Genomic DNA, 15511 nt, shown 5'->3' on the forward strand with positions numbered 1-15511 from the left:
CTGACATCCCTCCCACAAATACAGCTTAAGGCCCTGAGGCAGCGTTGCCCGTCTACAGTCACCTGGCGCACCTGGCCCTCCTCATAGGCCACGCCCGGCCCTCCTCATAGGCCACGCCCTCGGGTTCTCCCTCCGCAGCGAAACCGGAGTGAAGCCCCAGCTCTTCTCAAAGTTCCCAGGTGGCCGCCCCACGCCACGCCCCAGTCGTGAGCCACCTCCAGCCCCCTCGCGCCCTGGCTCCGCCCCCTCCAGCTCCCCAACGTCTCCGGCGTCAGGCCCGAGCCTGCGCCTGCGCCTGCGCCCTGGGGCCGAAGTCGGGGCGCGCGGCGGCTGGAACGCGGAGAGCGGCGGGCGGTGCAGCCAATGGGAGGCGGCGCTGGCTAGCGGCTCGGAGGCGGGGCCTGCGCGGGTGTTAGGTTAGCGCGAGGCGTGACCTAGTTGACAGGCTCTGAGGTGCTGCTGTGGCGGCGGCCGTGGGGCTGAGGCGGGTGGGAGCCGGAGCCGAGCGCGGGCTGAGGGAGGAGGGCGGCGACTGGAGAGCGGCGAGCGGCGCGGGACCCGGAGCCTCTTTCACTTTTTCCCTCCCGAGTGCCCCCTCCCCACCCTCCCACTCCACACACACCCTGTTTGCCCGTGAGCCTGGGGAACTTGCAGCTTAAAGCCAGCCACCCCCACGGCAACATGTACCCCAGCAACAAGAAGAAAAAGGTGTGGAGAGAGGAGAAAGGTAACCCGGCCGTCGAGTCCTGGGGGGTCGGGCGGCGGGGTGGGGTGGGGGCGGGGGTCAGGGGTCTGTGTGTGCCGCGGCGCGCTCCTCCCGGCTCCTGCCTCTCGCCCGCCCAGCCGGTGCCGCCTTCCCGGCAGGTCCGTGTGTGTACACGCGCGCACGCCGGCGTGCACGCGCCGCCCCCGGGCACCTGCGGGTCGCGCACGTGTGGGCGCACGCCCCTCTCTGCCTCCCGCTGCGCCCGGTCACCTTTGCCGGGCCGGCGGCGCGGACCTCTGCGCGGCGGCCCCTGGGCTCTGCCGGGCTCTCTCAAGCTCCCCGCCCTGTCTCCGGACCCCAGCCGGGACTCTGGGATTCCCCGCCCCGGTGTCCCGCGGACACGTGCCCGCTGGCCGACGGCCGGACTGCAGCTGCTGATGCTGCTCCACTCCCGCGGAGCCTCAGCCGGTCACCTCTCGCCTCGCTCCCTTGTGCTCCGCTGGCCGGGCGTCCCCGCCTCTGGTTCAGTCAGGGCCTTTCCTTCTGCGCCCGCCGCAGTGTGACTTTTGGAACCTGGATCTCCGGGGAATCCTAAAGCGAGCGTGTCTGGTCCGCGAGGCTAGGTGCCTTTGGAGAAGTCCGAATGGGTTTTTCTCCTCAGTGCTTTTCCTCTCTATTCCGTCACGGTCTGAAGTTGCTCCGAGTAAGATTGTGAGACTAATGTCACTCTGTGAGTAAGCCCACCCCTGAGTTTTGTGCAGATCTAAGCTTGCCCACATCAGCAAGGTTGACGGCAGCATTGAGGTCGATAAGACACTGAAGTGTGCGACTCAACTATCTTTTCTCCCCCTTTCTCCTTGTTTCTCTTTGGCATCAGTTAGGCAATATTCCAACGGTCTCTGCAGTTTTTTCTCTCTTTTTTAAAAATTAGCTAATTATACAGAAATGTAGTAAAAAGTACTTGCAGTGCTACTGCTAAGATATACTAAACTTAGTATATCAAGAGTGACAGAACTGCAAATCTCGCCTAAGTACCTTACCTTATTTATAGAGCAAGGATAAAAGAGTGACTAGGGTGAAAGTTGATTTCATTGATGATAGATGTTTAAAACCTGTGGATTGTTATTGCAGCTCCTGGTCTTTATAAATAAGGCCAAGCAGCGGATGAAAGAAAGGGAATGAATGTGGGAAAAGAATCCTTTAATATAAGGCTTACTTCAAACAGCGCATGAATAAAGGGATTAATAGGGATTCTTTTTTCTGGCAAGAATTAACAGCATAACTGAAGGACCCAATTAGAAGGGTCTTTAAATATTGACAGACTAGGTTGTATACCATTTAATTATATTTTAATGATTATGGACATATATAGAACTGAATTTTGGTGTTCCAAAACAAATGCTGTTGATATATAAAGTAGTGTAAAATAATTTTGCTTTGTTTTCCCAGTAGAAGTTATTTGAATTTCAACAATTTACCTTGTAAGCTTTGAAAAATCTTTTATGCCCATTTTTATTGATAATCTTGAAATATTAGGTTGATATTATTGATAATAATGAAGGCAGAATAGTGAAAGACATGGAGATTGTTTTTAATAGATGAATAATTGATGAAATTATAGCAATTACTTAAGAACTATCTTTATTCCATAATAATGTTCCTAAAGTAACAATGTTATAATGGTTCCTTCATTTAACATTTACACTGTTAGACTGTGATAAATAAGCATTTTAGAAACTTTCATGTCTTGATTTTTTTCTTCTCTTACTTGTAATAATAGGATAAAATATTACCAAATTAATATATCGTAACAGAGAAGCAAATGCACAGTTAAAGAAGGCGTTTAACAAAGTAAATTTTTCTCTTGTCCAAAACTAACCTATTTTTGCATGAAGTCGAATGTTAAAAGAGAAAGTTATTATGGCCTTGAAGACATTTTAGTGTGTCAGTGTCTTAATTAGGATATCTATTTTTGGAATATGTAGTATATATAATATTGTAAATCAACTATATTTCAATAAAATTTTTATCTTATGTTGTACCATCAAGAAGGAGCTAAGGATTTCCAGGATCGTAGTATTAAGGATGGAATGCATTACCTTTTTCTGAATTGCACTGAAGAGGGTATTATTGTATTTTTGTAGCTGTTATTTAAAGCTAAAGGAAGGCTTACCCGCCTCATTGAAATGTCAAGGCATTCTATAAACATATTTTAACTCAGTATACCATATAGTAAGTATGGCTGCAAAGCTGAAACATCCCTTAAAGAAAAGTTTTGTGTAAAACTGAAGAGACTGTATATATGACTGTGGCCTCCAGTATGTGTCGTTTAAATAAGTAACTAAGGAATTCTCAAGTCCACATAGGTTAAATAAATGATGTTGATCTAATAGTTTGCACCCCCTAATTCAGAAGCACTCAAAGTGTGTTGTCATAAAGTTAAATTATCTTTTTGCCTTATTTCGTGTCCATAGTTGAGTTTTTAAGTAAATGGAATGACAGAGGTCAGGTTGCTTTCCCATATGTACTCTGATACTAGAAAGTACAAGTTGCTTCGTAATATTTTCGATCCTGATTGTTGATATTGCAGTATTTCCATATTAGTGATCTGAGCTTTTATGGTTGTGCTTTGGTAAACACCAGTCATCACTCTTCTTCCTCTGTGATTATTTCATATTTACTGTTTCCTTTAAGCTTCTTTTTTCACCAGGACCCCAACACCTACACTAAACAGATGACATTGTCTTGGTTTCTTTTTTTTTTTTTTTTGGCTGCAATTGGTCTTTGTTCCTGTGTGCATGCTTTCTCTAGTTGCAGTGTAGGGGCTACTCTTGGTTGCTGTGAGCAGGCTTCTCATTGCGGAGGCTTCTTTTGTTGTGGAGCACGGGCTCTGGGGGTGTGGGCTTAGTAATTGTGACACACAGGGTTAGTTGCTCTGTGGCATGTGGAATTTTCCTGGACCAGGGATCGAATCCATATACCCTGCCTTGGCAGGCAGATAACTATCCACTGTACCACCAGAGAAGTCTGACATTGCCTTTTTTATTCATGGAGAAAATACATGTCATGAACACATGAACAGCCCTAAAATCTTTCTTTCTTTACGTGTCCGTTGTTTTCAGCTTTCTTCCTTTTTTTAGAGGAAACACTTTTTTTCTTGGTTTCTAAGGTTAACCCATCTGCTTGTGCTCTTTATATCATCTGTATTCTTTGAGATCTTGTATTGTCATTTATGCTTATTTGGGTATGTTTAGTTTCTCAGTGTCTTTGGGTTCCTCTTCTCAGCCTATAACAATAATTAAGTCTCTTCTACCCTAAGGTAGTTTTCCTTCCACAGGGTTCCCTTTGGAGTTGCTATTGTCACTTTTCTCAGTTCCTCAGTCTCCTGGATCTCAGTTATGCTTTAAGGAAACTAATGTTTCTAAAGTCATTCAGTAATAACAATGATGATGGTACTGGTATAAAAATACGTACTATTTGAGTTCTGGTTTTGTGTGCCCAGCACTATTTTAAGTACATACTTGAATTGTCTTATTTAATTCTCACAACTTCATGAGGTAGTATATTGTAAGCTTTGAGCTTTGAACTCCATTTACCTGGGTTTGAATCCTAGTTGTATTGCTTACTAGCTGTGGAACTGTAGGTAAATTATTCAACTTCTCTCTTCTAGTTGTCTCATCTATACATTGGGAATAATACCTACCAGCCTACCTCAAGAAGAGAGATGCAGAGAAATTAACCCAAGATCACATAGATTTGCATGATTTGGCATTAGAATCCAGATGGCTCTGTTGACCATTTTGTTCTCTTTTCAGTGTTCTTGACCCAGATGATAAAAACGTGTGGCTTGTTAATTTTCATTCTTCCTGATTGTCCTGTAGCAATTGACAAGGTTTCCCCTCTTCTCCTTATTAAAACACTTTTCTCTGCTGGTTTCTATGTCGCTGGGACCCTGATTCACCTTGTACCCCCAGTGACATCTGTTTTATTTTATTTTCCCATCTTTGTGTCCACTCCCTAAATGTTGTTCGCTTGAGGTTTGCTTTCCTATCTCATCCTTCCTTATGAACTTACTGTAGGACTAGAATTTTAGGTTATGAATTCCAAAATCACTAGGCTGGTTTTCTTTCTCCTGAGTTCCAGATTCTTGATTTCAACTTGAATGCCCTAGAGGTCTTAAATTCAATATAGTGTTCACTCTGGAGTATTGTAGTATTGAATATATCCCATGTAAGCCAGTTCTAGGAGTAGGGAAAAATGTTGTTTCCCTAGTTTTTGTTCACTTGTGCTTACATAAATACTGTTTTCAGTTTATTTCTATGAAAGAATCTTTTAAATTGATTATTTTATAAGGGTTAGATTACCTAAAATGAGATACTATCCTTAAAACCACTTACCTAAACTACTGTACCTCATAGTATGCTGAAAGAGAATTGAGAGTGCGAGTATGACTGTCAATAGCTCTACATCATGGAGGCCTTTGGTAAAGTACATGATACATGACAGCTGACATAAAATGAGTTGAGGACGCCAGTGTCAGTTTATACATTGAATATTAGTAAATCTTAACTTGTTACTCCCTTAGATTCAAACAGAATTTTTACATTAATTTTCCTCCTGCATCCTAGTAGATCATTTTATGCACCATCTAGGATGTGGATAATCAACTTCTATATTAGTGGTGTAGTTTGTAGGATAAGGGCTTCCTTGGTAGCTCAGCAGTAATCTGCTTGCCAACGCGGGAGATGTAGGTTTGATCCCTGGGTGGGGAAGATCCCTTGGAGAAGGAAATGGCAACCCACTCCAGTATTCTTGCCTGGGAAATCTCAAGGACAGAGAAGCCAGGTGGGCTACAGGCTATGGGGTTTTAAAGAGTTGGACACACTTAGCAACTAAACAACAACAACAACCCAAACAATTTTTACGGTAAGATTAAACTCCTTGGCGTGGTATAGAGATTTCTGTGCATTTTTGTTTTATGTTTCCAGTTACTTTTCAAATTTGTTGCCATTTTCCTCCTTGTATTAATACCTTCATTAAATTATTCTTGAATAGTTTATTCAAAACTCAAAATTCTCTAAGCTAGACTTCAACAGTATGTCAACTGAGAACTTCCAGATGTTCAGGCTGGATTTAGAAAAGGCAGAGGACAAATCGCCAACATCTGTTGGATCATCAAAAAAGCAAGAGAATTCCAGAAAAACATCTATTTCTGCTTTATTGACTGTGCTAAAGCCTTTGACTATGTGGCTCACAACAAACTATGGAAAATTCTGAAAGAGATGGAAATACCAGATCAACTGACTTGCCTCCTGAGAAATCTGTATTCAGGTTAAAAAGCAACCGTTAGAACTAAACATGGAACAACAGACTGGTTCCAAATTGGGAAAGGAGTATTGCAAGGCTGTATATTGTCACCTTGCTTATTTAACTTATATGCAGAGTACATCATGCAAAATGGCGGGATGTCATGATGAAGCACAAGCTGGATTCAAGATTTCTGGGGGAAATATCAATAACCTCAGATATGCAGATGACACCACTGTTCTGGCAGAAAATGAAGAACTAAAGAGCCTCTTGATGAAAGTGAAAGAGGAGAGAAAAAGTTGGCTTAAAACTCAACATTGAAGAAACTAAGGTCATGGCATCCAGTCTGATCACTTCATGGTGAATAGATGGGGAAACAATGGAAACAGTGACAGACTATTTTCTTGGGTTCCAGAATCACTGCAGATGGTGACTGCAGCCATGAAATTAAAAGACGCTTGCTCCTTCGAAGAAAAGCTGTGACCAACCAAGACAGCACATGAAAAAGCAGAGGCATTACTTTGCCAACAAAGGTCCATCTAGTCAAAGCTATGGTTTTTCCAGTAGTCATGTATGGATGTGAGAGTTGGACTATAAAGAAAGCTAAGCGCTGAAGAATTGGTGCTTTTGAATGTAGTGTTGGAGAAGACTCATGAGAGTCCCTTGGACTGCAAGGAGCTCAAGCCAGTCCATCCTAAAGGAAATCAATCCTGAATATTCATTGGAAGATCTGATGCTGAAGCTGAAGCTCCAATACTTTGGCCACCTGCTGCGAAGAACAAACTCACTTGAAAAGACCCTGATGCTGGGAAAGATTGAAGGCGGGAGGAGAAGGGGATGACAGAGGATGAAATGGTTGGATGGCATCACTGACTCAATGGACATGAGTTTGAGCAAGTTCCTGGAGTTGGTGATGGACAGGAAGGCCTGGTGTGCTGCAGTCACCTCTTGGGGAGCTTTCCCTGAGACGGCAGTACTGTATCGTGGCTAATGGTGTAGGCTATAGTTGTTGATGGAGATATCTATGTGGCTTTTAATGGAAAGCTCTCTTGATGTGAACAAACTGCTGAACTTTGATGTGCTTCATTTCCCTATCTGCAAAATCGGGATAATTATACTATCAGTTTTGCTGAGTGTTGGAAAGATTATTTTAATTAAAGTATACATGTGAAGGTCCTGGCACACAGTGAGTTCTTTATAAATGACATCAACTGTTGTTAATTCTAAGTGTTTAACACTTAGAATTAGTCTAACACTTTAAAAAGTGTTATCATGTTACAATCAAGACTTATAAAGTATTATTTATATCACCTCCACAAAGGTATTATTAAATTGAAAGGGCATTTTTATTGTTGGTGGCATCATAGAATTAAGGAATATCCTGGTGGTTGGTTTTCTTGTGCTTTTAGCATTTGTATGTATTTGTCTTAGGATTTTTTATTTTATTTATGTAGCTATTATTTTTTATCTTACCCATTTCCTCTTTTGTCTTATGAACTCCTCCAGAGTTAAGGGTCACCTTTGTACCTGCAGTGTATAAATGTATCATTTGGCACATAGTGGACTGTCAGTAGATGTCTGAAAGAGCTTCTTTCTGGGCTGTCACAAGAATGTTTTCCTCATCAGGCTTTGATCTTTTTTTTGCCTGCTGAGTGTTAATTTGACTCCATTCAAATACGGAGTCACTGATTTGTATTTTGGTATTCTTCAAGCCCACATCAACTCTTGGTTAATTTAACATGGTTAATATTTAAATTATAAAATAATTCCTGAACTTAAAAGTTAAATACAAATGGAGATTCTGCTTTTATTTTGCAAGAACGTTTACTGAAGATGACCATAGAGGAGAGACGCAAAGAATACATAAGGGACTATGTTCCCCTGAACACCATCCCATCGTGGAAAGAGGAGATGAAGGGCAAGAGCCAAAATGATGGTAAGTTTCTCAGAACATTTTTTCAGGTAGATACCATTCCTATTTGTTTATGACCTCTGCAGGACGCTTGGTGATAGAATGGAATAACTGGCACTTAATAAAGAGATGTCATTTTTGCTATATGAAATAATTGGTTATCATTTAATTGTTTTTAGCAATCTACCCTGTGTTATTTAAACTTAAGAAGTTGTATTAACGTAATTCATGTTTAGAAATATACCACATTTATGTGGTGCTTTTTTTACAGTTCCTTTAAAAAATCTATTGTACAGTAGTGTTTGGAGCAAATGATATTAGGGATATGCTGCTTTGGTGGGATGGCCTGTTGAGTTTGTTTTGATTAGGTTCATTTGTAAAGTTATTTTAAGAATTGGATACAGTTGAAAGAGTGTATTAGGAAGAACAAAGAGAAACCAAATAACATTTCATGTAATTTTAGAGAAGAGTTTATATGTTGTATGATATGTTATGTTTACCTGTAAAGTATTTGTATGACAAAGTTAACTCACTCTTAAAGTTTTTATGATCTAATGAGAGTCCAGATTGTTTCAGGGAAATATATGTGTTAGAATATAAATGAACTATTAAGTATTAGAAAGGTATATGGAAACAGTTCTAAAAAAGCATAAGAGATTTAATGGATGTTTAACATGTTATCTCTGAATGAGTACTCATTGGTGTTAATAGTCTGAATGTGAAATTTAAGAAGAAATGGTGTTTTTTAAGGATATATAAATATTGGGAATGAAAGCTAATTTTATGAAAGTGACTTAGAACCTTCTAATTTCATAGATTGTGGTCTTAGATTGGGGCTTCCCTGGTGGCTCCAGACAGGGAATTATAGAGTATACTATGGACCCAGATCAAGAAGACTAGCATGGAATTGCTATGGCTGAAATCTGTGGAAAAAGCAGCGAAATTAGCCTTTGGTGTTTGTGCAGAGAACACGTTTACCTCAGTGTTTGGGCTTTAGAGAGATTTTGTTTTTCTAGGAAGGCAAAGCCTGTGGGTTCTTTTAGAGCTTACTCTGCCTGGAAACATGTGTGACCTTGGGCAAATGAGGTAGTGGCTGTACCCCAGGTTCTTTTGGGGTCACTGAACAAGCTGATTGAGTTGTACACATCTGACCTGCTTGCTCAGTGTCTTCAGCAAATGCAGTTGTTTTAATAATGGTTGAATTAAGACATCATTGAGAGAAGACAGTGCTGTGTAAAGAAAAGTATAGATCAGAAGGACAGATTTCTGGGCCTTCTCTGAACTAGGGCCATGTGCCTCTTCATGTTTTGGTCTCAGTTATTCTTTTGTTTATGAGAAACTGATAGTGAATACTTAAGCTCCACTTTTTGTGACAGGTGGATCTCTCTTTTACTTGTGCTTCGTTTATCTGATTTTGTTTCTTCATTGCTGTTGTAGGTGGTCATTTTCTAAGGCTGATGATCTATTTAAACAAATTTTGCATCCTGAAACAGGTAGATTTCTGTTGCTGTCAGAATAATTGAAAAAGGAATAGTGATACTCAGGCTGCACTGCCCAGTTTTGGGTCTGCTAATGTCTGTGTAGAGGCTTGGCCTTTATGCTTCTATTTGAATATTCATCATGAGAGACTTAGGGTTAAACTGGGGCTCCTCTGTCCATGGGATTTTCCAGGCAAGAGTACTGGAGTGGGTCGCCATTGCTTTCTCTGTAGAAAACTCAAAAGTTGGATATTTTCAGAGATACCACAGACCAAAATATTTCCCCCAGTCAGAAAAGATACGTTGAATAACACCTCACATTGTTATTCCCTAACAAGAGCTTATTTAATCATTTCTCCCAATATAAGCTCTGTAAGTGATTTACAACTGCTGTCTAAATTTCATTTTTTTTTTCAAGTTTTTTGAATGTGTATGTTTTTCATGAGGAACTAGGTGGTGGTATCAGAATTGTATTTTTATTAAACAGTGTTTTATTTCCTTTTAATGTTACTGTATTGTGACCCAGAAATTGGTGACTGGTCTCCTCTCTTTTTCATGCAATGGAATATTTCTTTGCATTATATATATCTTTCATTGTGCTTTCTTCCAGTGTTACCTGTCCAGTGCTCAATTATACTAAAATATTAGTCAAGAGAGTTTGGTATTTTATTAGTTTAAAAAGATCCTTTAAAAATACAAGTCTTTGAAAAATGATAAAGGACAATTATATAGTAATATTTTTATATTTTATTTTTAAGTGTTTAAGCCAGTGCTTGTAAATGTATATGTATTAATATATAAGTGGGTATTGGTATTTGTAATAATTTAATCTTTTAAGTATAAGATTTCAAACTAAGTTTTACAAGACATCTGTTTATGAGTCTATGTCATTTAGTTTCTGATTTGTAGGAAAGGGATAATATTTGTTGGGCTAGCTGAAACAAAAAATTCCAATTTTAAGTTTAATAGTTTATTGTTTATTATCTGTGTTTTTACAGAAGACCATTTTGGCCTTGATGTCCATGATTACATGGGACATTCTCAAGCTATTTACACTTTTTTTTCTTAATTTTGTTCAATTTTCCTTTAATTAAATGCTTCCTATTATTTTATTGTAATAGACATTTAAATAAAAATGAGAGTGGCCAAATGTATTTGTTGTAATTTTAAGCTGTCTTAACAAAAGGAAACCAAAAATTGCCAAATAATATAAAATCAATGTTTCTGCAGAAAGGAAGAAGCAAGTAGATATTTTTTACTTTGACTTACTAGTTTGATAATGTCAGAAAGCTAGGGACCCGTAGATGGAGAAGGAAATGGCAACCCACTCCAGTATTCTTGCCTAGAGAATCCTGTGGACAGAGGAGCCTGGTGGGCTGCTGTCCATGGGGTCCCACAGAGTTGGACATGACTGAAGTGACTTAGCAGCAGCAGGGACCCGTAGAAGAAAGAATGGGAGATTACCCAAAAGACTGATACCCAAAAACCCATTTGCTTATTATTCGTGCTTATATTTGTCAACTACCATTAGTAAATCTCTGAAATTACATGCTTCTGATTACTTCTTCCTCTGGTTAGCAATTATGTAATAATTCTCTTCATTTGTCAGTTGCTCTGCTGTAGGGAATTTTAAAATAGTTGTTTCTCCTATTATACTATTTCTCTAGCACCTGTAATAGTGCCTTATGCCTAGGTTGGCTCAGTTAGTACATTACATAAGAATGCCTCAGAGGTTAACAGTCTATAAAGGACAATGCTTTTTAAATTTTTTTTCAGACTTTAAAATGAGCATTTACTTCACTTTGTATAATGGCTCCAGTTTCATCCACCTCATTAGAACTGATTCAGATGTATTCTTTTACAGTCTTTTGGACTCTGGGAGAGGGAGAGGGTGGGATGATTTGGGAGAATGGCATTGAAACATGTATAATATCATATATGAAACAAATTGCTAGTCCAGGTTTGATTCATGATACAGGATGCTCAGGGCTGGTGCACTGGGATGACCCAGAGGGATGGGATGGTGAGGGAGATGGGAGAGGGGTTCAGGATGGGGAACACATGTACACCCATGGCGGATTCATGTTGATGTATGGCAAAACCAATACAGTATTGTAAAGTAATTAGTCTCCAATTAAAATAAGTAAATTTATATTAAAAAAATAAAAAAATAAAATGAGCATTTAAAAAGATATATAAAAATAGACTAGTAAAATGAAACTTTATGTGCCCACCATCCAATTTCAACATTTAATAATGATTAGTTTTATGTCATGTATGTTCCCTGGACATTTCTCCCAGACTATTTTGGAGCAATTCCTGTATATCTTACCAACTTTATCTGTAAATACATGTATATATGCCTGTGCATGCATCTGTAAAAGGTAAGGGCACATTTTTGTTATTTTAATATAACCACACTACTACTGCACCTGAAAATTAAGAATTCTTTAATTAAATGTCCAATTAGTATTCAGATTTTTCTTATTATCTCATAAAGAGTTTTGCTTTCTTGTATGGTTGGTTTTCTTGAGTCAGTATCTAAACAAGGTTCACATACTGCATTTAATTGATATATTTCTTAAGTCTCTTTTAACCTGTAGTTTCTTCTCTTTCTGTCCTTTTTGCCACTTGCAATTTATCCATTGAATAAAGTAGGCTATTTGTCTTATAGAATTTTTCACATTTTGGATTTTACTCAGTGCATCTTTGTTGTGTCATTTAGCATGTTCCTCTGTCCCCCTGTGTTTCTTATGAGCTGGTAGTTAAATCCAGAGGCTTGGTCAGACATGAGTTTTATTTTTTGGAAAGATTACTTAATAGATTATTGTACCTTCTTTCTGCATAATGTCTGGTTATTGCTTTCTGTGATGATTAAGACTGGTCACTAGGTTCAGATACTGTCTGCCTAATCCATTCTTTGTAACGTTCCCTATCAACTTTTTGCCTACTGAATTTAGCAGCCATTGATGACTGATCCATTATTTTATTAGGGGTTGCAAAATAGTGTTATTCCAATTTTATCATTCCTCCTTGTTTATTAGTTGGACTTTCTATAAAGAATTTTTCCTTATCAACTTTTTTGTTTTCATGCAGTATAATTTATATAGAAAAGGCAAATAAATGTGGTTTCTTTTTATTTGCCTGTATTCAGATTGCGTCGATTTTCTGAAATCCTATGAAAGTAACCAAAGTTTTTTTCTCTTTGAATCTTTCTCTAGTCCTTCTGCTGCTGCATATCATAAATGGGAATGCTTCATTTAAAGTTAGTACCTGTACAGATACATACAATTACTAAACTGCAGTCCTAGGATATAGTAGAAAGACAAAGATATATGAATGGATGGGTGGATATGATATAATAGAAGGATGGCATTGCTTCTTTGTAGGGACAAAAGTTCAGTTCCCAAGTTTAATTGGTGTGTGTTCTGTTCTCTTGTGCTACTTTCTTTGCTAAAGTTCTGCTAGAATACCAGTCAGAGAAACGTGATTTTGCCATGCTTAGGCTAATTGTCTCTTACTGGTTGCCCTTAGGGAAAATAGCTATAGTTATAGGGGGACTGTGAGTCATTACTTTTAATGTTTATATGGAACAGTAAGGGATGCAAACTAAAATAATGAAGACGAGTTAGGTGGAAACTATAAAATTATTTTATTCAGGTATGACAAAATAGTAAAAGGGTCATTTAGAAACTTGATATTTCATATCTCTATCACATTGAGATCTTATTTCAATGTTTTGAATTTTGTTATATTTTACCTATGTCCCACATTGACTATTGATATTCAAAAATCATCAAAGAAAGAGTATCTTAGTCATGTTTCAGTTCCAGTGCAGAGCCCTGTATTTTTATCCTTAGTAAATTAGCAATAACTATTTCTTGAATGTCAGTATATTTATTAATCACCAGATATGAGGAAATAAGAATATAATTATGTTGCTGAAAATCAGATGGACAGGGTAAGGGACCATATGGCAAAACAAATTAAAAAATTTTAGTAACTATGATGAGGTGGGCTTTGCTACAGATTTTTAAACTATATTAACTGCATTATTTTTATTAAATATTTAATGTTGTTTGGAAGACAGGCCACAATTTAAAATGACTGAATAGTTAGAAACATGGTATTTATAACAAGATTGAATTTAGTAGGGTTATAAAAATTGGAAAGGTAGGTTTCCTATTATAGTCTTTTGATATTGATTCCTTTTAATATTGTTTTCAGTTTGAGCACTATGCTTTAAAAGTAAAATAATCTGTAGAAGCAGAAGAAAGCTCAGAGCAGAACACTCAACTTTATTAGGTACAAGTCTTTTGTTTTCAGTGGGTGGTGATTTTTTTCCCCATGATCTTAAAATGAATTTAATTAAAAAACAGAAATCTCTTTTTGCCTCAGGTACCTAAGATCACTCAGGCTTATTCTTTTAACATTTATTTGTGAAGTTTCCATTACCTGTGAAGATGTTTCCCAAGTAGAGCTTATATTAGAAACAGATATTTTTCATTCCAGAAGTGAAAAGTAGACTAAAGACTGGGCTTCCCAGGTGGCTCTAGTGGTAAGGAACTTGCCTGCCAGTGCAGGAGACATAAGAGACTTGGGTTCAAGCCCTGGGTTGGGAAAATCCCCTGGAGAAGGAAGTGGCAACCCACTCCAGTGTTCTTGCCTGGAGAATCCCAAGGATAGGGTCACAAAGAGTTGGATATGAATGACGTGACTTAGCACACAGCACACACAGATTAAAGACTAAAATCCTAAAATGATCTGAATTCTTCTGTGATCTGGCCTTTCTCCTTTTGGCCTCTTATTATATCACCCTTTTTCTTGGTCTCTGCAACTAGCCACACTGTCCTTTCTCTTTCTGTAATGTGCTGTGCTCCTTCCCACTGCTGATTATTCCTTTGGTTTTTATCTTCACATCTCAGCTTTCACTTCTCAGATTGAAACCTTTCTATTCTCCCTGAAGTCTTCCCTGAACCCTTACTCTGAAACAGGTTCCTATATTAAATACTTTCATACAGCATTGGTAACAGTTTGTTTTTAATGTACTAAATCATAGAATTATCTGATCAAGATTTATCTCCTTATAAAGACTACTTACTATGAACATTGGGACCATGTTGTCTGTCTTAACTCTCCTTTATATCCCTGGCATCTAGCATAATGCTTGAGGCACAGTAGATATTTAATAAGTATTTGTTTTGTGACTTGAATAAATGATAAACTATTTGCCTGGTGGCATTTCATTTCATACATTATTTTTTGTCTTCTCACCTTTTTTTTCCCACCGAATTATAAAGATTCATGTGGGAATGATGGCCTTAGAAATTAATCCAGTTGTTTTTAACGTAGATAATAAATACTTTACCTATCTGTAATATAAGGTCAGTCTTACTCTTTTAAAGATTAGATAGCCTAATATATGCAGATGACACCACCCTTATGGCAGAAAGTGAAGAGGAGCTAAAAAGCCTCTTGATGAAAGTGAAAGAGAAGAGTGAAAAAGTTGGCTTAAAGCTCAACATTCAGAAAATGAAGATCCTGTCATCTGGTCCCATCACTTCATGGGAAATAGATGGGGAAACAGTAGAAACAGTGTCAGACTTTTATTTTTTTGGGGCTCGAAAATCACTGCAGATGGTGACTGCAGCCATGAAATTAAAAGACGCTTACTCCTTGGAAGAAAAGTTACGACCAACTTAGATTACTTTGCCGACTTAGGTTCGTCTAGTCAAGGCTGTGGTTTTTCCTGTGGTCATGTATGGATGTGAGAGTTGGACTGTGAAGAAGGCTGAGCACCAAAGAATTGATGCTATTGAACTGTAGTGTTGGAGAAGACTCTTGAGAGTCCCTTGGACTGCAAGGAGATCCACCCAGTCCATTCTGAAGGAGATCAGCCCTGGGATTTCTTTGGAAGGAATGATGCTAAAGCTGAAACTCCAGTACTTTGGCCACCTCATGCGAAGAGTTGACTCATTGGAAAAGACTCTGATGCTGGGAGGGATTGGGGGCAGGAGAAGAAGGGGACGACCGAGGATGAGATGGCTGGATGACATCACGGACTCAATGGACGTGAGTCTGAGTGAACTCTGGGAGATGGTGATGGAC

General features: G+C 38.9%; 1 protein-coding gene across 1 annotated transcript in view; it reads left to right on the plus strand.

Annotated features, from left to right (window-relative positions):
* Nucleotides 1-681: 681 nt before the first annotated feature.
* The window catches only part of MACROD2 (mono-ADP ribosylhydrolase 2), a 2306040-nt gene continuing 2291210 nt past the window's right edge, over nucleotides 682-15511 (plus strand). Inside the window, exons 1-2 of the mRNA XM_068987786.1 lie at nucleotides 682-727; nucleotides 7833-7949. Of these exons, the coding sequence (XP_068843887.1) occupies nucleotides 682-727; nucleotides 7833-7949 (163 nt within the window). The remainder of the gene's footprint in view (nucleotides 728-7832; nucleotides 7950-15511) is intronic.

This window comes from Capricornis sumatraensis, chromosome 15, assembly GCF_032405125.1.
Source record: "Capricornis sumatraensis isolate serow.1 chromosome 15, serow.2, whole genome shotgun sequence".
Taxonomy (NCBI): domain Eukaryota; kingdom Metazoa; phylum Chordata; class Mammalia; order Artiodactyla; family Bovidae; genus Capricornis; species Capricornis sumatraensis.